At 35.1% G+C, this 24,768-nt stretch overlaps 3 protein-coding genes across 4 annotated transcripts in view; all 3 read left to right on the forward strand.

The window, feature by feature from the left end:
• LOC136799211 (adipocyte plasma membrane-associated protein-like) overlaps positions 1-20,071 on the forward strand; it is a 39,175-nt gene extending 19,104 nt beyond the window's left edge. For both annotated transcript variants that reach the window (XM_067055895.1, XM_067055896.1), the window contains 6 exons: positions 3,794-3,895; positions 4,476-4,594; positions 4,763-4,864; positions 17,323-17,749; positions 18,752-18,941; positions 19,190-20,071. In XM_067055895.1, the coding sequence (XP_066911996.1) occupies positions 3,794-3,895; positions 4,476-4,594; positions 4,763-4,864; positions 17,323-17,749; positions 18,752-18,941; positions 19,190-19,420 (1,171 nt within the window). In that variant the 3' untranslated portion in view covers positions 19,421-20,071. The remainder of the gene's footprint in view (positions 1-3,793; positions 3,896-4,475; positions 4,595-4,762; positions 4,865-17,322; positions 17,750-18,751; positions 18,942-19,189) is intronic.
• LOC136799180 (uncharacterized) lies at positions 9,738-16,462 on the forward strand. Its single transcript, XM_067055865.1, has one exon. It carries the CDS (start codon positions 9,878-9,880, stop codon positions 16,460-16,462), a length of 6,585 nt encoding a protein of 2,194 aa, XP_066911966.1. The 5' UTR covers positions 9,738-9,877.
• Positions 20,072-23,256: 3,185 nt separating the features above from the next.
• LOC136799213 (uncharacterized) lies at positions 23,257-24,510 on the forward strand. The gene has a single exon (XM_067055899.1). The coding sequence runs from the start codon at positions 23,352-23,354 to the stop codon at positions 24,426-24,428; it is 1,077 nt and encodes a 358-aa protein (XP_066912000.1). The 5' UTR covers positions 23,257-23,351; the 3' UTR covers positions 24,429-24,510.
• The last annotated feature ends 258 nt before the right edge of the window (positions 24,511-24,768 follow it).

A 24,768-nucleotide genomic window follows, 5' to 3' on the forward strand; every position in this document is an offset into this window, starting at 1 on the left:
CATTCGTTTAAGTTTCTAAATTCAAAACAATAAATCTTTTGTTTTATAAAAAGGACCTAAAACTAGTAAGTATTGAATTTCATTAATATAGACTTATAGAAACTAGAGCTTCTAAATGTTCATGAAGCTGAAAGAAAAGGAAAGGAGTGCAATTTTAATTACTGAATGGATAATTATCATAATCAATAGACTTTATTGATCAGAAACGACTTCAAAAATTAATGCGAGGGAAAATAATGACGATTAAGCTCTTTTTAATGCAAACATTACTCATTAAATTAGCAATACCTTCAGGTTTCAAAAAAAGACCCTTTTAGAGCTAATTTTAATCCTTTTACTATACGTCTCCCGTGGTTACATAACATAAAACCATGGCCTTGCTATAGAAAGTCATGTGGAGGAAATCTAAACTTTTTTTCTCTATAAGAACAAGCTATATAAGAACATAAGTATCGCATAAGGATATTTTTAGAAAGAAAAACTTTCACGTGTTCACTCTTAGTTTAAAAAAAATCTGACTAACGCCAATAAAAGAAGAATACGTCAATGGAGAAAGAACATAAAATTTTCCTGTTCACGTTAACTCCTCCCTCTTTTCGATGCTAACTATCCCGTGCCCCGTATTCTTCGTATATTTTCGTATTCTTTTCACTGTTGGCCAACAGATTCCAGGCCAGCTCTGAAGTAAATAAAGGGGCGAATGTGTAACGATCATAACACCATCCGGAGTCGTCTCTCTCTCTACGATACTCCTGATCAATATATCATTGATAATTTATTATCATCAAATTTTCGATGCCTGCTTCTCAGAACAGCTCTTACACAACCGTCTGCCTGCTACCAGACAGGTCTTACAACATAGCCTAAGGAATTTATTTCTCTCGTCATCAATTTATTAAATTTATAAACTCATCAAATCCCAAATTTCAAAATAATTTATAATAATAATAATACGGGACGTGTACGATGCAGACATGCGCAAGTATTTGAACTGCAAACGTCTTCCTACTGTATGGCTTATTAATGCAACCACGTGATAAAATGATCACTCAAAAGTGTCTCATTACAGTTTCTTTTATAACATTGTCAATTGTCATTCTCTTGTCTTCTTTGTTTCATTTTGTTGATTTTCATAGTTTATCGCCGTCATTTCGCCATTGTCGTTGTATTGTTGTTGGTTGTTTTCTTCTTCGAGCTATAATAGCTCATTTTCTTCATTCATAACACAGACCAGGGAAGCTTTCGGGTACTAATCTTTGCTCAAGGGAGCCCGTAGGTGTTCCCATGAGTTCTTTACAGTTTCGTCATTGGTCGGTAGTGTGGGTCAAAGATCATCGGCTATTCGTCGTTCGATCAAGCGGTCGATCTGTCGGTCAGTTGATCTGTCGGTCAGTTGATCTGTCGGTCAGTTGATCGGTCGGTCAGTTGATCTGTCGGTCGGTAGTAATAATAGTAATAGTAATACAAATATCTCTCGAATAAATACCGTCTTCCTATACAATGCTATTCTCAACTTCAGTTGAGCTAGAATCTGACAATGTATGTATGTATGTATGTATGCATGTGTGTATGTATGTCTGTCCGAAAACTTTGGGGCAGGCTGGAGACTTTAAAAATGATTGGATTTGGTTGAAATTTGGCACACTTGTTCCTTGGGTGGATATCTGGGGGCATTTTTTTCATTTTTTGAAAATTTTCATTTTTAAGGGCGTGGTCGCGAGTTTTCGCCAAAACGAGGCTAAAACTTTGGGGCAGGCTGGAGACTTCAAAAATGATCGGATTTGGTTGAAATTTGGGACACTTGTTTCTTGGGTGAATATCTGGGGGCACTTTTTTCATTTTTTGAAAATTTTTATTTTTAAGGGCGTGGTCGTGAGTTTTCGCCAAAACGAGGCTAAAACTTTGGGGCAGGCTGGAGACTTCAAAAATGATCGGATTTGGTTGAAATTTGGCACACTTGTTCCTTGGGTGAATATCTGGGGGTGTTTTTTTTCATTTTTTGAAAATTTTCATTTTTAAGGGCGTGGTCACGAGTTTTCGCCAAAACGAGGCTAAATTTTTGTGGCATGATGGAGACATCAAAAATGGTTGGATTTGGTGAAATTTGGTACACTTGTTCCTTGGGTGAATATCTGGGCGTTTTCTTTTTCATTTTTTGAAAATTTTCATTTTTAAGGGCGTGGTCACGAGTTTTCGCCAAAACGAGGATAAAGCTTTTAGGCAGGCTGGAGACTTCAAGGGCTAATCCCTGTGGGTGGTTTTCATTATTTTATAATTTCCATTTTAAGGGGGCGGTCATGAGTTTTTAGTTGAAATTGGTTACAATTTTACAATTGGGCCTACGAATGATTTAAAAACACTGAAGTTGAGCCCAGTGCGGTTAGCACGTTCGACAGTGATATAAAACATTTCTCAATAACATTTCCAATCAAATATCATAAACTCAACATCCATACGTATGAAATTTTCTCATAATCCAACCGCGTATAGAATAATATTACCGTCAATACGAAATCTTACACGCGTGCCTTGGGCCAGTGAATCTATAATACAATAAGGTAAATATTCCACATCCTGCATTCCTATACGTCTCTGAACTCAATATAACTCTCACACTCAGTATAAATAAAATCCAAGCTTCCTCGTGAAACTTCAACGAGCTGCTGGCAGTAGTCAACAACGCTGTTCCTGACGTAACACCACACAAAGAAACGTCACACATCATTTTTTAATTACTACATCTTTGTTAAAAGAGGATTTGCTCTTAATTAAAAATGTCAAAGTGCCTCAGGCTAATTGCCTATCAATAATGCTTATCCTAAATTAATACATCCTGTTTCTCCTGCATACACATACATAGTCAATCATTTTAAGAATGATGAAGATACCAATTATAAACACAATATGTTTCCTACGCCCCCAACCTATTTAAGCATTAATCAATAGTTCCGCAATTCATGATTGAAGGACCTCCGGGTCCCAAGAACCTCAAAAGAAGGCTTCAATAGCCAAAATAATAAAAATAAAGTTAAGCTTTTTTAAAGCTTTATGGACTCTAAAACCCCTGATTCTTATTCTCAGGAAAATTGATAAAGATACTCACAAAATGGTTAAAACATGATAATAAATTTTGAGATTAAAAGCATCCGAGAGAGTTTCAAAAATTTTGGATGTTCTTATAAAAAACGTGTATTCAATACAACCAATGTCAATGACCATACCTATCATGAACGTTCGAGATAAAAACCATCTGAGTGAAGACGTTATGTTTGTTCAGCTTGAGTAGATTACCTCCTACCGCTGAGCTTGCTATAACAGCAGATGGCTCGAATTCTCAAGTCTTCCAGACATTCTGCTATTCGGGATATATTACTGGTCGTTTTTGAATATTCGAAATCCCTCAAGGGTCGTATAAAGTTAGTACAAAATTTTACTCCACCCCCTATAGATGAATTTGGGAGAAAAAGTTCCACGTATCCTGAAATTCTCCAATTTCTCCGCCTTTTTTTCAGTTTTCGTCCCATATATTTCCGATATTCAAATGTCGGGCAGCACCCATTGATGACGATCAGGAAAACCTTAATGCCCTCCCCCACCCCATTGGTGGTAAAAATAGTGGGTTGCTTGATGCCATTACTTTCAAATCATGTTTTTCGAATCGATCCAGCTTGGGAGATGTGTAAAGTGATATCACTGATTCGAATAAAATAAGTATTCTACGAATGGCTTCATGGGGATACATTCAAAATCTAACGTAATTATACTGAATTTTTTATTTTTTTCCTTTATATAGGTCAGCGTACATGATAGTATTTCAAGTGGTGGGTGCGGTCGTTGGATTGTTGGTTTTCTATCTATTTGTCACTCCTTCACCTATTAAACCTGTCCCCATAAAGTAAGTACTTTACAAAATATCAAAATGACGTCCATCTAACGTCCCGAATAGCCAAATCATATTTATAAATGGACATTGAAACGACGTTTTGGGCAGTCTCGGGGGAGGGGGGAGTTACTTAGGCGAAATGATTGTTTACAGTTGGGTATGTGCGAGCAATAAGGGTCCCATTTTTAAAAACCGTGATTTTCAAAAATTTGGATTAATGTTGATTGTAATCGACAAAGATTTCAGAGGAAAAGTCTCTCTAAGGGTCTTAAAACTTCACTTTTACTCTTTATAAGGGGTTAGTGCCCTCCTCTCCCCCTGTGTAGAAAAATGAACCAGTAGACCCAAAATTCATACAAACATGAAGTGTCATGATTTATTTCGCCATAACGCCTGGGAAAAAGATTTTCACGATCAAGCCGTTTTGTTCAATTTCGCGATCTGACTCCATTACGCCAGTTTTTTGAGGGGCTTTATGCAATCTGGGATTGATTGTTTTATTTTTATCTCTGCCTCTCAAACATTCTTTTGGCAAAAAATATTGAAGGATGGACTCTTATTTAATCTATCACTTTTGTTCACTTTTCTCTAGGAGTCAAGACCTGCCCTACTTCGATGGCATCTTACAACCAAACAATGCATTGCAGCAGGTCATCAAAATCTTACCAGGAGAACTCAATGGACCAGAATCTATTCAAGTTGACAAAGACGGTAAGTGTCGAGACTTTTGGCTAATATCTTATCAGGGAAAAAAGTCGGAGGAAAGTATTGCTTTAAACACAATCTTGAGGCAATACAGTGTATTGTATATTTTAATTTCATTCTTTTTCAATTTTTGAACTTGCTTGTTATATTATTTTCATTTTTACTTTCTTCTAGGAAATATATATACGGGATTACACGACGGAAGAATCATAAAGATCTCACCGTCCGGCAAAATAGTTCATTTAGTGCGAACAGGAATGGATCTTCCCGAATGTGGTAAGGGGATTTTCTCGTTTTTATAGTCTCGGGCACCTAATGAGCATCCCCACGCTAATTAATGTTTTGAAAATTTTCTATTCATGATAATCTTATTTCATACCCCCTCACAGGAAAAAATTTTTGGGTTGGAAATTTTGGGTTGGAAATTTTGGTTTTATAATTGAAGGTAGTAAATTTGAGCGATTACCTTAAGCTGATTTGGAAAACGTAAATTACCCATAGGTTTTGTAGAATAAACCAATGCCCTTGAAAAATCAAGTGAAAAAACCCAATGTAGAAATGACAATTTTCCAAGGCTGGTTGGAAAACATGACTTTTTGGGTGGTAAATTTTTGTTTCTCCAAACAGTTTGGAAAACGTTAAAAATCCATGTGGAAATTACATTTTTGTGAAATTGAAACTCTTTCGATTGGAAAACTAAACTTTTTTGGTTGGAAATTTTTGTTTCTCCAAACAGTTTGGAAAACGTTAAAAATCCATGTAAAATTACGTTTTTATACCACTTTCTGCGCATGTCCTTTGAGAAAACCACAAGCGATTTTTCGCGCAGAACTGTTTTGATGTATATCTAACCTAGATATTAGGCTATAATGTGAGCAGTCAAGCTGTAAGTTTCTGTCAGGTGAGGCGTTCCTTCGGAGCGGCCTCGGTCAATCGCAGTGGGTTCGCACAGTGAAGCACATAGGGTACTTGTGTCATAGTTTCAAATGGTGCCCTGCTGAGCTGTGTGAGTGATCTAAGATCAACCACGTATCTGTGCGAACAATAACGAGAGATTGACCGGGAGCCATCGAGCCTAGGCTAGCGAGCGACTGTTCAAAAAAACAAAAACCTTGTTTAAGATCTCTTTTTCCACATCTCTGTCATCACTTTTTGGATTTTGGCTTTTTTCAACCTGGATTTTTGAAAATTCCAACCTTTTTTAGCTTGGATTTTGGCTTTATTCAACCTGGATTTTTAAAAATTCCAAGTTTGTCTACTTTGGATTATGGCTTTTTTCAAACTAGATTTTTGAAAATTCCAAGCCATGGAAAATGCAAAATTTCCATCCTTGGAGAGTGTCCCAAGTTTCCAGGTTGGACTTTCCATTGGATTTTATCTATTTTCCAACTAATAAATCTTGAAATTTCCAACCTTGAAAATCAAAATTTTTTTCCTGTGCCTCCCCGAGGGGCAAATCACTAAAATACATCTCGTACACAATTTTAGTAAATCAAAAATAAATCATAAACAAATCATAAATCAAGAATAAGTCATAAACCTCGTATACAATTTTTCGAGTGATTTGCCCCTCGCCCTCCCCCGCTTATTAAGTTTTGAGAATTTTTCCACCCACCCCGTTTGTTAGGTACGCGAGAGTAATGACAAAAATAGTTTCTCCTCTAACAAAGTTCGGTGAGTTTTGTCACACTGTCATTGATATTGAATTGTTACATTTCTTTTTGGACCTACCCCGGTGGAGGTCCTATAAATTAACCTCTGTTCGTCCGTTCGTCCGTTCGTTCGTTCGTTACCAACTTTTCTCGAGATTGGCTCATTAGTTTTTTCTGATTTTTGGCACAATGATGCAAAATGTCAATACCTAAATTGTGACGAAGCCCGATTTTCGAAAAAAATTCATTTCCGGCCAAAAATGCCGGAAATATGCCGGAAAAACTGCTTTTTTGGCATTTTCTCGAGATTTTATCATTAGTTTTTTCTAATTTTTTGCTCCAAAGATGCGTATTAACAATGCCCAAAACATGGCGGAGTCCGACTTTTGAGAATAATTTTTTTCCGGCGGAAAATGCCTGAAATATGCCTGAAATCGCCGTTTTTCTAGATTTTCATTGGACTTTTTCCTTATAATTGGTTGTTTTTTCATTCAAAAACATTATTAATAGCAATGCCCACCATCAAGCATGTTTCAATTTTCAATAAAATTGATTTTTGAAGCCGGAACTATTTTAAAAGTCGCCGGAACAACCTATTTTCGCCGGAAAGACAGTATTTCTTGAATTTCTCGAGCTGTACTTTATATTTTTTTATGAAATTTTGCACACTGACGCAATATGACAATACCTAAAATGTGACGGAGCCCGATTTTCGAAAAACATTTTTTTCCGGCCGAAAATGCCGGAAATATCGAATTTTTATTTTTATTTTTTTCTGATTTTTTGCAGAAAGATGCGTATTCGCAATGCTCAAAACATGGCCGAGTTCGATTTTTGAGAAAAAATTTTTTCCGGTTGAAAATTCCGGAAATCGCCGTTTTTGCAGATTTTCATTGGATTTTTTCCTTATATTTCTATGTTATTCACACAAAAACCTTATTGATAACAATGCTCACCATCAAGCATGATTCAATTGTCAAAAAAACTGATTTTTACGACCAGAACTTTCTATTTATTTTTTGGACCTACCCCGGTGGAGGTCCTATAAATTAACCTGTGTTTGTTCGTCCGTTCGTCCGTCCGTTTGTCTGTTACCAACTTTTCTCAGGATTGAATCATAGGAATCTTTTGATTTTTGGTACAAAGGTGCAAAATGGTGATTGCCAAAATGTGACGGAGCCCGATTTTCGAAAAAAAATTTTTTTGGCTAAATTTCAGCCAAAAAATGGCTGAAAAATAGGGTTTTTTGGACTTAGTGAAAAATTGGATCATTCAATATTTCTCCTTTTTTGCATGAAGAAAGGGTACCATCATAGGTAAAAGTTGGCCGTAGCAGATTTTCATAAAAAAATTTTTTTGGCTGAAAAAACGAAACTTTATCTATAAGAATCACTATTTAGATCATAGATCAATGTTATTATCCAAATTATTATTTTTATTATTAAAAAAAAAGATTATAATGTGTCACGGTGCGATCAGGGAAAAAGTTTCACCGGGGCTGTGAGACAGGGGTGGTTAAAATCTGACTGAAACGATACTGTCTGTAATCACCAAAAAAGACATTTCAGGTCATAATTTACTTATGTCCAATAAAAAACGTCGAAAAAAGCTAGAGTTTCTTATGTAAAAATTATATGTTGTTAACAGAGAAAGTGAGCGTATGTAAACATCTTTTACTCATTTAATGAATAGATTTTCGATTAATGAAGAAAGGAGTGAGAGAAAGATATGTTTGCAAAATATCTTTCTCGCGGTAGCAATGAGAAAACTCCATCGTAGAGAATTTAGAAAGATTTTCAACGAAGCTAATTTATTTTTGTTGTTATTAAGCAACTGGTGGAGAACAGATTCTCCTTTTAGTTTTAAAAACAGGTGAAGTAACAGATGAACACATTGCTATTTACAAGAAGTAATTTAAGAGATGAGAGTTGAATTGGAGAAAATATTTTCAGAGTAACTTATAAATTTTTATCATTTTTGTTAAGAAATACACTCGGTATAATGTTGTGTGTCTCTTCTTTTAACTTGATGAAAGGGACTTGAAATCATTTAAACATTTTGCTATATACGTTTTTTTTTTATATAAGGAACACGTTTAAAAGGAACTCGAGGCTGAAAATGGTCCAAAAAATAAGGAATTGTTTAGGAACTGCTCAGGCTGAGAATAAGAAAACAAGTTTTAAGGAACAGTAAGAAATGGTTATCCAAACTTAGCAGCTATGTAAATAAGGAACTCGATAAGGAACTTTGAGGCTTAAATTCTCTGTAAAAATAAGGAACTCCAGGCTCAGAGCAAAGTTAAGGTTCCTTATAAAAAAAGAACGTGTATTGTAGCACTATGTACTATATAATATTACTAATTTTTATCGTTTCAGAGCTAGATATACTTATTAAAACCAAGGTACAAAATTAATAATAACAATACTAATATATCGAATTTCTGCCAACGAATCAACGAAAAGTTCCAGATTCAAAGAACTCTTTGATAGAAGCAGTCGTTTCAGAAAAAGCGAAAAAGCAAGCAAAAATCACCGACAACGAACAACAATTCCAGAAAACATCTTTTGAAGAAAGAAGAAAAGTGCTAGAGAAGAAAAGAAGAAAGAAGAAAAGTGCTAGAGAAGAAAGAAGAAACCTTGTTATACTGATTATTTTTAATATAAGAAAAAAAAAGTAAAAAAAAATATTAAAAAAGTAAAAAACAAAAGAAAAAATAAATAAAGAAAAAAAAAAAAAAAGAAAGTAAAAAACAGAAAAAAAAGTAAAAAAAGAAAAAGACTTAAAAAATAAAAGTAAAAACAGAAAAAAATAACAAAAAAGAAATATATTTTTTGTTGTTGTAAATAGGATTGATTTATTGCCCGGTGTCACCTATAAAGCGGTGGAGGGGTATTTGAATCATTTGCCAAAGAGTCACCTCTTGGCTGTCATTACGCTCATTACGCTCATTACGATCATTACGAATACTGAGAATACGAAATCTGAAAATACTACATTTGGACATACTTTTGAAATTGAAAGATTGAAGTTTTGTTTATCTAACAAAATAATGGGTAGAGGTAGACCAAAAGGTACACCCAATAAAAATAAGGGTTTTAAAGGAATACCACTTAAAACGTCAAATGCAAAAAATAATGTAAATTTGATTCCATTCTCTGATTTACGGGGAAGAAGTAGACCACTGGGACTGAAAAATTTGGGTCAAAATGTTTGCTTTTTCAATTCTGTAACTCAAGCATTATATTCTGTTGATAGCTTCCGCGCATCTGTATTTAATCTTGATGTCGATAGCCCAATAAAACTTGCAATCAAAGAACTTTTTACAAAAATCGAATCCTCTGAAAACACATTGGAAACATATCAGTTTATCAAATCTATAGAATTACCACATTATAACCATACTCTTCGAGAACAGTTTGATGCACAAGAATTTATGCTTCATATTTTGAATCAAGTAAATCCTCTAACAGCAGACCAGTTCGTGCCCAATGATAGTATTTTCTGTATATCATTTGCAGAATCAATTTTATGTCAAACTTGCGGTAATTTCTCTAACAAAGAGGTCACTGATAATATATGTCAAATACAGCTTCCAAACCGTTTCAGTGTAAATTCTATTGAAAATGCTGTTTCGAAAATGGTTAATGACCCATACGGAGAATTTCTCCAAGAAGCCTACGAGTGTTCTCACTGTCCCGTTCGTACAGTTGCCAAAAAATTCAGGACTTTATTCAATGTTTCTAATGTGTTAGTTATTCAATTAGTTATTTTCGGATTTGACCAGAATACTTTCGTGTCTAAAAAGCTAGCCCCCAACTTAAACGTTGAAACACAATTTGACAATGTTCTGCTGGGAAAGCTTCATTTGCAAGCAATCGTTTACCATCATGGCAATTCGGCTAACAGTGGCCATTACACGGCTGTTGTAAAATACGGAGAAACTTGGTATAGGGTTGACGATGAGAGTGTTGTACCCATTCCGAATGTTCAGTCTCAGTATAAAGTTGATGATCGTAGCGTTCCGTACCTTTTGATTTACAAAAAAACTAGTGGAGAAATGCCCACAACACCTATTGAAAACAAAAGTCATTCTGACTCTCAGTATTCTCCTTCTCCAGACATAGTTAGTACTGGTAATGAAGATCCAACTTCTAAAGTCACACACGCTAATCTTGATGTCGCAATAGACAACCCTTTCCAATCCTTTGCAACGATAAAAAATCTCACATCTGAAACAATGATGAGAAATTCCCTTCTTCAAGAACTTGATAGACAAAATCGTAAAGTTACTGAAACCAGAAGCACTCTCGATAAACCTTTTACTCCAGTTAAGCGAAAGCGAAAATTATCAACTTCTTCAAAGAAAAACGCTATGAAAGATGTACGATATAATATGGATGAGGTCAAAAAGCGGTTGTTTAGAAAAAGTGACCAGTCTAGAAAAAGACATTTTCGGCATAACCAAGATGAACTTGAAAAGAAACAGGAGAGAGAGTCTGTTAAAAAAATAATGAAAAAAATAAGATGTAACCAAGACGAATTTGAAAAAGAAAAGGTTCGAAAATCTGATCAGGCAAGAAAGAAGAATTTAAGGGATAACCAAGATGAATTTGAAAAAGAAAAGGTTCGAAAATCCGACAAGGCCAGAAAGAAGAATTTAAGGGATAATCAAGATGAATTTGAAAGGAAACAAGAAAAAGAATCTGCTCAAAAAAGAATGAAAGAAACCAGGGATAATCGAGACGAATTTGAAAAAGAAAAGGTTCGAAAATCCGACAAGGCCAGAAAGAAGAATTTAAGGGATAATCAAGATGAATTTGAAAGGAAACAAGAGAAAGAATCTGCTCAAAAAAGAATGAAAGAAACCAGGGATAATCAAGACGACTTTGAAAAAGAAAAGGTTCGAAAATCTGCTCGGGAAAAAATGAAAGATTACCGAAGTTTTCATAGAGCGCAACAACAAAAGGAGTTTGGAAAAGTTCAAAATGCTAGTATGGTTGATCCATCAATAACTTTAACTAAAGCGTTTGAAATTTTGAAACAAAATTTTGATTCTGCAATAAAAGAAGGTCCTACAAATAAGTGTCACATTTGCATTAAGTGGGAATATAAAGGAAATGGTAAGAACTTTCTCCATAAGGAATATGAAGAATTTGAGATTTTTGAAAAATGTGATATTTCAAATAAAGATTGTGACCCGGAAAAAATTTATTGGATTTGTTACCCGTGCGATAAAGCAATTAAAAAAGATAAGTTACCCATGCAAGCACAGGCAAATAATTTACAGCTATCGCCTAGAATTCCTGAATTAGATAATTTGTGTCCCATAGAAATGATGCTTGTGTCGCAAATTATTCCCTTCATGTTTATTGTACCAAAACATAAAGGTGGACAGCAAGGTCTCAAAGGGCAGTGCGTAATGGTTCCGGCAAATCTAGACAAAATTCAAAAGATTTTACCAAGAGTTTGTAGTGAAGAATTTTTAATATCACTCGCTTTAAAGCGACGTCTTACAGATAAAAGCTATGTGAATAAACAAAATATCCGACCTGCATTTGTTACAAAAGCTTTAGAAAAGTTAGTTGAAATAAATAAATTTTATGAAAATGTTGTACCTAATGCGAGATGGGAAGATGAAAGTTTGAGAAGAGACCCTGAATTATGGTCACTACTTACTGAAAAAAATGCACAACCTCAGCAAGATGTTGAAAGTGATAGTGATGATAACATTGAAGGCAATGATAAAAATCACGAAAAACAAATTAAAGATAACAATTCTTCCCAGCCAACTCTAATGTATGACATTGAAGGCGCAAATATTACTTCAGAACAAGCTATTGAGATTGCTCATAAACAACCCGCCTCTGTATCATCTGATGAAATTGTCAATATTGCACCGTGCGAAAACGAAATGCCTGTGTCATTCTATTCTGAACCAGATTGGGAAGCATTAGCTTTTCCAGGGCATTATCCTGATGCTAAGAATTACTTCAATACGCCTAGAGATAGGAATATAACTCCAATAAAATATGTCCATGCCAGGCTGAAATCATCAGATGATAGATTTGCTTCAGATCCTCAGTACATATTTCATTCTTTGCATTGGACGGAAAGCTCGAATGTTGCTAGTGCAATCAGTTTTTCACAGCAAAAACACTTTCAAAGTGATATTTCAGCAGGATCATTGACCAACCCTGATAACGTTAGACAAATGATAAATGATGATCAAATTTTCCAAAACTCATTCAAGAATATTAGAGGAACTCCGCAGTGGTGCCATAACATGATGTTGGATGTTTTAGCTAAATGTCGCGTGTTTGGACCTAGCACATACTTTCTTACATGGAGTGCAGCATTATTTAAATGGACGAGTATTATCAAAGTAGTCGCTACACAATACGGAGAAAATCTAACAGATGAAGAGGTGAATAATATGAGCTGGAGTGAAAAAGTTCAATATTTAAAAAGAAACCCTGTCACAGTAGCCAGGCAAATCGATCACATTTTCAATAAAGTTTTTCCAAAGATGCTCATGAGCGGCATGCATCCAATAGGACAGATTCTAAATTATGACGATAGAAGAGAATTTCAACATCGTACGGGGCTGGAACACGTCCATTCACAAGTCCATATTAAAGATGCACCTAAGATCAATGAGAGAGACAGTAGCAAAGACAACGAGGTTATCGATTTCATTGACAAATATGTCACGTGTCAGCTACCGGATAAAGAAAAATATCCTGAGCTCTACCATCTAGTTAACACAGTTCAAAAACATCATCACACATTTACTTGTAGAAAGAAAAGTGGATCAAGATGTAGGTTTAAAGCACCTTGGCCACCTTGTGAAGAAACTCGTATTATACGTGGAAAATACATTGATAAAAATGAGTATAGACAAAGCAAAAGAATTTTAGATAAGGTACTTGACGAAATTAATAATTACAGTACAGATCTTGAAAGTGTTACTCTTGATGATTTATTATCATCTTGTGATCTTTCAAGAGATGAATATTTCTCTGCATTAGATATTGTTCAAAGAAAGTTGACTGTGATTTACAAAAGGGAACCTCATGAAACTAACATCGGCCCATACAATACTGTCATAATTAGCCTTTTACAATCAAACATGAACATTCAATACGTTACAAATATGTATGCGGTGTTAGCGTATATTACTTCTTACATGTGCAAACCAGAAAGAAATATGAGTGAACTTAAGCAAAAGGCACACAAAGAGGCATCTGGAAAAGCTGTAAAAGATAAATTGCGTGCTATAGGAAATGTGTTTTTGACTAAACGTGAAGTATCGACTTATGAAGCGATAAAAAGGACTCTGTCTTTAAAGATGCGAACCTCGAATATTGATGTTGAATATATTCCATCAGGACCAAAAGAAAAGCGATTAAGGATGTTAAAAAATCCATCTGAGCTAGCTAAACTCGATCCAGAGTCCAAAAATATTTACAAAAAGAATTTAATTGACAAGTATGCTCATCGTCCCAACAACTTAAGAGACATGTGCTATGCTGACTTTGCTTCCACGTATACTTATCCAAAGAAAAACGAAAATGAAGAAGAAAATGAAGTAAATGAATCTGAAACAGAAACTATCGAGATTAATGCTGAATTATCCAAAACAATTACATTGAAAAATGGCATGGGGAAAATGAGAAAAAGAAGCCGCGCGTGTGTAATCCGATATCATAAAGTTAGTAAACTTCAAGATAGAAATAATTACTACCTTGTACTTCTCCAATTATACATGCCTTGGGAAAATGAAGATACCATTAAAGGAGATTGTGCAACATTTGAAGAAAAATTCTTTGAAGTTGAAGAGGTGATTATGCCAAACATTTTAAAACATGATTCTCATTTTAACCAACCAAATGAAATAGACCTGGACGAAATACCCGTTTATGATAACTCTGACTCAGAAAGTAGCAGTGAAGATGAACAAGGCAACGATTATGGTGTATTTCATCCAGATTTGATAGACTTTGATCAAGACAATGAATCTAATGATGAATCGAATGAGAACCCCTTGATACCTTTTACTGTGACAAATCAAAATCCTGCTATACCACGTGATTTATTTTACAATATGTGTTCTAATTTTAACGAAAAACAGCAAAACTTTTTTAATTACATATTTAAATATGTTATGACTCTTAAATTAGCTGAGAAAAACAATTCCCTTGAAAAACCAGACCCATTTAGAATTCTATTAAGTGGTGGTGCAGGTGTTGGAAAAAGTTTCTTGGTAAAAGCTTTGACGGAACAGTTGAGAAAGATCTTGAAAGAGCCTGGTCAAAATTGTGACACACACCCATCTGTTCTTGTAACTGCATCAACTGGTAAAGCGGCAGCAAGCATTGACGGAACCACCTTGCACTCAGTGTTGAAACTACCAATATATGGAAAGGGGACATACATTATTAATAAATCACTCAGCGATTCAAATATGCAAAATCTGAGAGTAAAATTTAAATACCTAAGGATTCTTATAATTGACGAAATCTCTATGATTGGGGACAAAAGTTTTGATGATTTGAATTTAAGATTGCAAAATATCAAAGAAAATAAAGATTCGTTTGGTGGCATTTCCTTGTTATTGATTGGAGACTTTTTTCAGTTGACACCTGTTGGTCAAAACTCAATATACGACCCAAAAGGTTTAAGATTCGCATGGGACGAATTCCAACTTTACGAGTTAGAGGAAATAGTTAGACAAAGTGGAGATTCTGAATTCGCTGAATTACTTAATAGGCTTCGTGAAGGTAACCATACGTCAGCTGATATCGAAAAAATTTCATCTTTCGAACAGACTGATACAACTGAATGGCCAGAGAATTTCATGAAAATGTACATAACTAACCGACTAAAAGATCAGCAAAATTCTCTTTGCTTGAGACAATGTAAAGAATGGGGTAATAAACATACCTCTTTAGCAAAAGATGAGTCAAGAACTAAAGTTAACTTAAAGAAAGATATGCCAATCAATGAGACTGCAGGGCTACCAAAGGAATTGACGATATGTGTTGGAGCTAGAGTCATGCTCACGATCAACAAAGATGTTGAAGATAAATTGATTAATGGCTCAACCGGGATAGTTCGATACATTCAAGGGCTTAGAAACAACAAACCCTCGGGTATGATATTGGTTCAATTTGACAATCCCTCATCTGGTAACAAACTGAAAGACTCGAGATTAAAATATGAATACAAATCATGCGTTCCTATTTACCCAGAAACAAAAACTTTCAAATTCAATGACATTGAAATCACAAGAAAACAGTTCCCATTGATTGTTGCATTTGCTACTACAATTCACAAAGCACAAGGTAGTACATTGGAATACGCAAGTGGGAATTTAGATCAATCAACTAGAAGTGGGAAAGGGTTAACACCAGTTGGACCAGGGCTTCTATACACACTACTTTCTCGTGCCACATCTAGTAACAATATACATTTATTGAATTTCAAGCCTGATAAACATATTGTTGTAAATAATAAGGCCCTAAAAGCAATGGAGGAAATGAGATCGAACAAGGCTTTATTGTTAACTCATCCGTTGGAAAGAATGCACGGTCCAAACTTGTGTCTTTTCAATATTAGATCATGGAATATGCATATTGAGCATTTCCTATCTCAAAAAATTTACACCTCTAGATGCTGCTTGCTATGTTTTACAGAAACTGGTAGAAATACTGCCAAAAGGGTAGAGGATAATCCAAACTTATCTACTTGGAAAACATTACACAAACAAACTGAACATGGACTAGCAATAACTTATGATACGAATCATGTTCAAATAATTCAGCTATTAAATACAGTTAGTAACATAGAATTACTTCCGTCTTTGATAATGGTCAATGGTGAATATATTTTACTCGTTCTAATTTACAGACCTCCGGCAAGTTCAATTCCTTTGTTTATACAATCGCTGCAAATCGAACTCGATCAAATAGGACAGCAAATTGACGTTGCCACATACTCGACAGTAATTCTTGGTGATTTCAACTTGCCTGTTAACAGAAATGATCTGAATGAATTATTACCACCGCATATCTTTCACCAGCGTTGTCATTATCCCACTCATATTGATGGAAATATTTTAGATCTTATCTTCCAAAATAATTGCTCCGATGCAGCAGGGTGGATGCCATCTCCTTTCAGTGATCACTTTGCTATTTTTGTTAACCTCATTCCATACTCTTAGAATTTTCATAATTGATAATTAAAAATTCGGTAATTCAACTGTATATTTATGTATATTTTGTTTAAATGTAAAATGTAATATAGGACTTTGTAAATAAATAGAATTGAGTTTGTAATCTTATTGCTCCCCCCTTCCCCATCCCCAACTCCGCCACATGAAACGCAATCTATGATGAAATGAAAACTGAAAAATGAAATCAAGTTTGTTCTTACTTCAGTTTTGATTTATTTCTGAATGATTGTTTACAGTGTCAGTATTTTTTTGCTTTTAATAAACATTGTTTGTCTCTTTCAAGATTTAATCACTTTATGCTATGTGGATTTATACTTTTCATACTTTAAAGAATTTATTGCTGCCTTAAATTTTCATTCTTTCATTATAATATGTTCATAGATAGATATACATGTTTTACCAGGTAGGTCCATAAAAGTATCGCTTGTTCCTTACAACCCTTCCCTCTCCCCCACCATCAATCAATGATAAATTTCTTGCGTTATGCATTTTCGCTAAACGCTATGTTTTCTGACTGATTTTTTTCATTTTTCTCCTTGCATTGCTATCTAACTTTCATCATCAGGTAGGTCCATTCAGCATCTAGCTTGTTACTGATGTTTTTATTACAAAAACATAAAAAAAACTTCCATATTCATCTTATCATGTAAGTTCCACAGTCAGTGGAAACAAAGAAAGCATCTTTTTCTAATCTTCAGCCAACATCACAGTAGAGGACTGCGTTTTGGGGTAATTCGATTGTGCCAGTGCATAGTACACGTTCGGGAGACTCTGCAAAAAGCATAGTCATAAAAAAGTTCATCTAAGCTGGACTTTCTCTCCAATCCCATTCCTTGTATTTATTTTAGGCAATATAACAGCAGAGGACAAATGTGGACGACCTTTAGGTTTACAATTTGATCGTGACCAGGAAAATCTCATCATTTGTGACGCTTACCTTGGTTTACTAAAATACAACTTAAAAGCTGGGGAACTTACAACGTTAATTTCTGCTTCCAAAGGAGTCAACGATGTTCCATTCAAATTTGTCAACCACTTAACCATCTCAAGTAGTAATAAGGTCTATTTTACAGACTCAAGTTGGAAATGGCAGAGGCGTGATTTTCCATACATGATCTTGGAGGGCGGTGGTCAAGGGCGTTTAATCAGTTATGATATAGAGACAAAACAAAGTGAAGTACTGATGGATGGGTTGTTTTTCCCGAATGGAATTGCGTTATCCCCTGATGAGGAATTTGTTGTAGTATGTGAAACCACAGCTAGTCGAATTATGAGGTATAGTTTATTCTTGTACTTTTTTGTTTGAATTTGCCCTAAAATGTCAAATAGAACTATTTTCAACATTCTTTGGACTGAGGTAGCTAAGGGAAATATTCATTCTCGAGCTTGAGGAGTTTACAAGGCTCCCACAGCTCCTCAAATCTCCTCAATTCTCCTTAAATTTCAAATTTCTCCTCAATTCTCCTCAAATCTCCTACTTTTTCTCGATTTTCTCCAATATTTTCTTCAAATCTCCTCAATTAAATTTGACCAAAATTAAAAAAACGTTCAAGGTAGTATCGCTGGCCTTTGAAATATGTTTCGAAAATTGATTTTCAAGAATAACATGGAAAATCTTCCGCTCGCTGCGCTCGCACGTCTCTTTATTGTTTTTCAATAACTCAACATCAATGGCGTTCTGGCAGGGAAAGGGGCCACGACCCCCCAACAGAGTTTTTTTTGAGGGGGCGCTAAAGAGCAAGCAGCACTACATGGGGTTTTTAAAACGCCCCAATGTTAAAAATTACTTTATGCCCCCTTAATTGCCGCCCAGGACCAATTTTACTAAAATTATTTTAACTTACTTGCAATTTTTCTTGCTTGAAAATCTCCTTGGAAAATCTCCTCAATTTTTCTAAAACTATATGAAAAACTCCTCAAATTTTAACAGATTTCTCCTCAAAAAAGTAAAAAATCCTCCTTAATTCTCCTCAATTCTCCTTAAATTTAAAATTTTGAAAGCTGTGGGAACCCTGATTACTATCTTTTCTATTCTATTCCTTACTGCAGTGAAATTTCAACAATTCAACTGGGGTTAATTAGACTCACTTGGTCACTGAGAAAGGATTGATTTTTGTTGTATTCAGCATTTTATCGATAAATTCACAACACTGAAAATCCTTCAAAAATGGGCGGTGCGTTCTTTTTACAAGGAGTGTTGGTCAGAAAAGGTAATTTGTATGTTTTTCAGAAATAAACAGCCGAGTATTAACTTAATACTCTTTACTCTCATTCTAGGTTATTTTTGAAAGGCTCAAGAAAAGGAATTTATGATCTCTTCTCCGACAATCTTCCAGGGGCGCCGGATAATATCCGCCCTTCTAAAGATGGTGGTTATTGGGTAGCCTTGCCATCTATTAGAAAGTGGCCGTTCTCGTTTTTGGACTCAGTTGGACCTTATCCCAATTTGAAATCAGCTATTGCTAAGGTATGAGAAAAATCTAATATTTTCATCAACTCTCTAGTCAATTCCTTTAAAAGATGATAGATATCTCAGCTACGATAAATATCTTTGTAATCGTTTCAAAATGAGGCAAGTGTTTTATTTGGCGTTAATCAAGTTAATCAAATACCCGTACTTTTACTAATTATTTCCTAGACTTTGATTTTTTAAAGTTCAAATATGTATGAAAAATATTATATAAAAATATTCAATATTGCACTTTCTTTCTTTAGCTTTTACCTAAAGAGACGTTCCACGGTCTAATCAAGAAATATGGGTTGATGATTAAGCTTGATTACTACGGCGATATCATTAAGAGTTATCACGACCCCGATGGTTCGGTCATAACGCATATTTCGGAAGTTTATGAAGATCCTAACGACCATAACATCTTGTATTTTGGATCCTTCAAAAATGACTTTATTGGAAAATTAAGATTGAATAGTAAGCAAACTGACCTTTGAAAATCTACATTTGCTTTTTGACTTGGCTTTGTTGATGGAGTTTTGGCTACAGACTTTTTGCCGGTGCCTTCTTCTATGTGTGTGCTATGATGCGTCATAGATTTGTTTTATGGAAAATCAACTTACACCGATATAATAGGGGAAGAAAAACGGACAGATTTTAGCTTTATGTGGAAAAATGATGTTTCTGCTCAGTCTGTTCATCTAAAGAATGCTGAATTGTAATACGCATGCGTAATTTGTCGTTATTTAAAACCATATGTAGTTAATTCCCGTGGATGTGGGGTGGTACAATCACTTTCGGTTGTGGTTGTGGATAGCAAAATTGGTCGTTCTTTTTGTCTAATTTTAATAAATGCAGGATTCTTTAGATGAACAGCTTCTCTGCAACGTTTATTTCAAAAAACTTGTTCGAAATTCTTAAATTATGGCCTTCAAAATCAAAATTTTTGGTCAATTTCACAAATCACAACGAAGCAAACTTGTTAGAATTGTAGATAACAAGAATTTTCTACTGCACTTTTATATAGATATTATCATAAAGTTTATTTTTACTTTCCCGCATAGTATTTTCATATAGAAATTTTTATACATTGATAGATTATTATTATATATAGAGCTACATTTTTAAAGACTATATTTTCAAAATTCTTTACTTTGCTTTACCATCATTTTCTGGACGAAAATCAGCAATCGATGGGTCAATTGAGTGATTGTCTCTATTATAGTCGAATTTTCATGCACAAATCGAACCTCTATTAATCGAACTTTTCCGTAACTCAAACAATAATTCGTTGACACCTTGAAAATTTCTTAATAAAATCTCATAAAAAAACCTCTACTAATCGGACCTCCATAACTCGAACAGATTCCTTTCCCCCTGGCCGTTCGAGTTATGGAGACTCCACTGTACTAATGAAAAACAACGAATGTTAAGAGTTACGCTTTGGAAAAATGGGCTACCTTTTGGTGAATATTGAGATCAGAATCATATCTTATATCTCAAAAACGAAGCCTTTCAAAGGACTTTTTCCAGTTAAAACCTTAATCCAGAGCGCCGATAATCTTCTCACGGCCCCTCACATGTCCACGATTAGGCCTTGGTCTAATATCTTATATCTCAAAAACAAAAACCTTAATCCAGAGCGGCGATAATCTTCTCACAGCCCCTCACATGTCCACGATTAGGCCTTGGTCTAATATCTTATATCTCAAAAACAAAACCTTATGCTTAATCCAGAGCGGCGATAATCTTCTCACGGCCCCTCACATGTCCACGATTAAGCCTTGGTCTAATATCTTATATCTCAAAAACAAAACCTTAATCCAGAGCGGCGATAATCTTCTCACGGCCCCTCACATGTCCACGATTAGGCCTTGGTCTAATATCTTATATCTCAGAAACAAAACCTTAATCCAGAGCGGCGATAATCTTCTCACCGTCCTTCGAATGTCTACGAATGCTCAGCTCCTGAAATAAACATGAGAAAATGAAAACTTGTACTGGAGCAAGGCTTTGAACGATTTAACTTATCAAACCCTGGCTATCGGTCCAATTATTCCATCCTGCGGAATTTATCGGGGCAGCTCAACTGAGACAGGCATGTACGATAAGCGCTAAACATCAAAACAGCGCTCATTTAACCACAACCCAACTTGGTTTGTGGCTCAATGATGTAGGTTTGATTAACGATGGTGAAGTTAGCAAGAAATTAGGACCTAGGTGTGATAATTTTGGATTATACTAAATACTATCGTCTACACGACTCACTAAAAAGGGTAGACATGCACGCCAGTCGGGCTGGACCGGTATCACGGGAGGAAAGTGAGCGTATGAGTTAGGTAAGTGTAGGAATAAATTTTCGGCGGCAAGGGCTGAAATAAGCAGCCTATCGCCAACTTTTGCTTGTTCTCTTACACAGCTCCTATTCGAGCAAACACCCGCTGCCTTTACGTTCCCGCCCTCTGACATGATTAATTAACAGACCAGTTTGCTTAGTCTAAAAAAATGAAATATTTTAGGAAGTGGGATAAATTTGAAAACGGTGCTTCTTCCGGGGCAAGTAAGCAGTGGTGGAGGTGTTTGTAGTGTTTTGTTCTAAACTTTATCGCCACTTAATTCCGTGAACCGCCCTGACGCCCTGACTCTGTGCATGTATACGATTAGACTGTTATATTTAATCGCATTTACCACCGTAAAAAAGCCGTGAAAGTGTTTTAGTAATTTGATATTTCTATGGTGTCCGTTTCACCCGCAAAGCGTTGGGTTATTATCTCCTTGACGTCCAACCAGCGAAATTTTGTTCTCTCAGGAACGGTATTTTCGATATTTTCGGCTGCCAGTAGCTTTGATTGAGGACCTAATTCAAGAATCTGGCACACAGAAAAGATAGAGCTTTAAAAGATCTTTCCAAAGGTACTAGAAATTAAGGGTTTAGCTATCACCAAAGCCAAGTTATTTCGATTCAAAGTTAAAGCATTTTATAGATTTTTGAGAACGTCAAGGAACGGAATGAATGATTTTTGAGAACGTCAAGGAATGGTGGACGCTTTTCAGTGAAGTAAAAGTGGTTCTTAAAAGTTTTGTTTTTAAATAAGAGTGATATCTTTTTCTTACTCATTAATTCTAATTCACAAGCTTTTTCACAATGGATTGACACGGATGTGGAGCAATATTGGTCAGAAAGAGGAAAAGAAAAACATTTTTTGGCTAATATCAGCATAACATAACAATAGCAAGACACTGTCCCTGATATGAAATATGTGTCTGATATGAAATGGAATCACTTATGTAATAAAACCTTTGATAATAATAAAATTATCGTGTCATGAAACAGTATCGTGTCACACGTTATCACTTACTGCGTGTCTATTTCTCTGTCCTTCTTATTGATTAAATGAAAAATCTCTAAAAGTAAGACTAGACGCGCTAGTAATAGCGACCAGAATATATACTTCTTAATCTTGATTTATTACTCCCGCAGAGAGCAACTGCCACATATTGTTTTACATAAGAAAAAATCAATTTTTGATCACATTGTATAGTGTAATAAATTTAAAACTGTTTTTTTTTTTTGCAATTGGAAACAAGATCCTGTCGAATGTGCTAAATGTTCCGTAAATTACACAATGGGCGCATTGACCAAATTTCTCTCTGCATTATAAAAGGATCCAATTTTGATACCCTTATTATAGTTTGCAAACAGGTCGTTTCCGCCCTCCCCCCTCGGGTAGATAGTCCTAATCAAAAATCATTAAAAGGGGAAACATCTAGAAGATTGGATAGATTTGTAAACCCAAAGCGGAACAAAAAAACTTGGGAGATTTCTCCTATGTTTCTCGGTGGAGGAAGCAGTGATGGAGACGTTTAAAGTGTTTCCAAACTCTTTCACTGCTATTTTTTCCATTTTTTCCGCTCATTTTACGGGGTTGTAAGCCGCTCATGTATATTTTCCGCGTTTTCTATTCTACTTTACCCATTTAACGAACGATAGCATCCTCTAAATCAAATCCCCCCGGAAAAAATGAATACATAAATCTCCCCGTGGTTTTTTTCCAGCCAAGATGTTCTTGTAGATAACGGTGTTTTGCACACCGAAACTAGCAACAATGATGAAATAATATCTATATGTCTCGTTTTAAAGCATTTTTTATATCATAATATATTTCTTTTCTGACAAAATTAGACAGTGAATTGCGCCAATCAAACATTTTGCAGGATATAATATTTCTTTGTGTTTTTATCACGTGAGCGATTATTATCTAATCATTTTACTTTGCTAAAAAGTGCTGAGATAAAGCTAATACTGTTATCAATTTTTTTATTTTTATGTACTTTCGGAAGAAAATAAGACGGAATATTTTATAGAGAAAATCCTCATTTTGGAACAAAAAAATTGAGTGTATTTTTTTGATTTTGAATATATGAAACATGGTGGATCTTAGCAGCATTCCATGGGACGATGACCCTCTTGTGTTTAATTTTCATAACGAAATTCCTGGCAAAGTCAAAATGCATACCCGAAGTATGAAATTGGAGGATTGGGTCAAGATTGATAAATCATATCCAGACCAGATGAAAGAAAGACAACGATTATGGAAATTGTTTCCCGAACAAATCTACATGAGTCAAACAGATGACTCTGCTGTAGCTTGTAAATGGGAGCTTTTTGAAATGCTTGTTGATTATCTTCCGGAAAGATTTCCGTATATTTTTGAAAAACGGGAATATTCAATTTACAATAAAGTATTAGATGAAGAAGTATCAACTGATCGGAATGATCCGGTATGTCCGTTAATACGTGCTGGACGTCTGACGCAAGAAGATTGGGCGATCATCGAATGGGATGATACGGAACAAGGGTACATACTAACTTCCGGTATTGTTTATTTTCCCATGCGTTGGTCACTTAAGGATAAATTTCGAAAAGGCATCGCAGGTATCCATATACCTGTTAAACCTTTCATGGAAAACCTTGTCAAACATGTTTATGATGTCTTCAAAAAAATGAAACCTGAATGCCCCTTATGGCGTGCTAATTGGGCCGTTTTCAACGACTTAGAAGGGCCGCTTGATTTGTTCACACCTTCAGGATCTCTCGATCGAAATGATGAAAATAAGACGACCATTTTTGAGGGTGATGAAACCGGAAAAGTTCTCACTTTCCGGGCTGAATACAAAACATTACGGAAATTACCGAAAACGAAATGTATTGTGTTTGGGATTCGAACCTACCAAAGATATTTAGAGGAATTCAAAGAGCTTCCTGAGTCAGATGCTAAAGGTCTAATCACAGCAATCCAAAACCTGAACGACGATTTTGTGATGTATAAAGGAGCAATGTTTTGGAAAGACGCAGCGATCAAGTACCTTCAGTATGCTATCGATTGGCGCAAACCGAAGTTGAACAAATCAAGTGGATATGGTTGGTATTTGCCGGTTACAATTACCCTAGGGATTGCTCTTACAGGGTACTTGCTACATCGTGCTGTTTCTATTAATAATTAAAAAGAACAATCAAAACACATATTTAAAATATCAGAATACGAAACTAGTAGTAACTCGAGATGAATGTTTTGATTTATTGTCTGGATTTTTTTTTATATTTGGTTTTTAATGTAATTGAAAGTTTATATCTGTCAACGAGTTTGAGATTGCAATAGGCAATAACAATAATAACATTCCATTGAAACTGCGTGGGATATATACTTTTGAACAAACAATTGATGTCTTTGTATTGAGGAGTAGTATAATGTATAATCAGCACCTTTAGGGCGGTTAAACTTGAAAAATGAAGCCGGCCTTTCTTGGAATGATTTGACGAATGATTTTGAAAATATGATATCTT

Source organism: Clytia hemisphaerica, unplaced genomic scaffold (genome assembly GCF_902728285.1).
Source record: "Clytia hemisphaerica strain Z4C2 unplaced genomic scaffold, Clytia hemisphaerica genome assembly, whole genome shotgun sequence".
Lineage (NCBI taxonomy): Eukaryota > Metazoa > Cnidaria > Hydrozoa > Leptothecata > Clytiidae > Clytia > Clytia hemisphaerica.

What these genes read in the sequence shown, in the direction of transcription:
- LOC136799180 (XM_067055865.1), top strand. Translation starts at nt 9,878, where the DNA reads ATGGTTAATGACCCATACGGAGAATTTCTCCAAGAAGCCTACGAGTGT.
- LOC136799213 (XM_067055899.1), top strand. Translation starts at nt 23,352, where the DNA reads ATGGTGGATCTTAGCAGCATTCCATGGGACGATGACCCTCTTGTGTTT.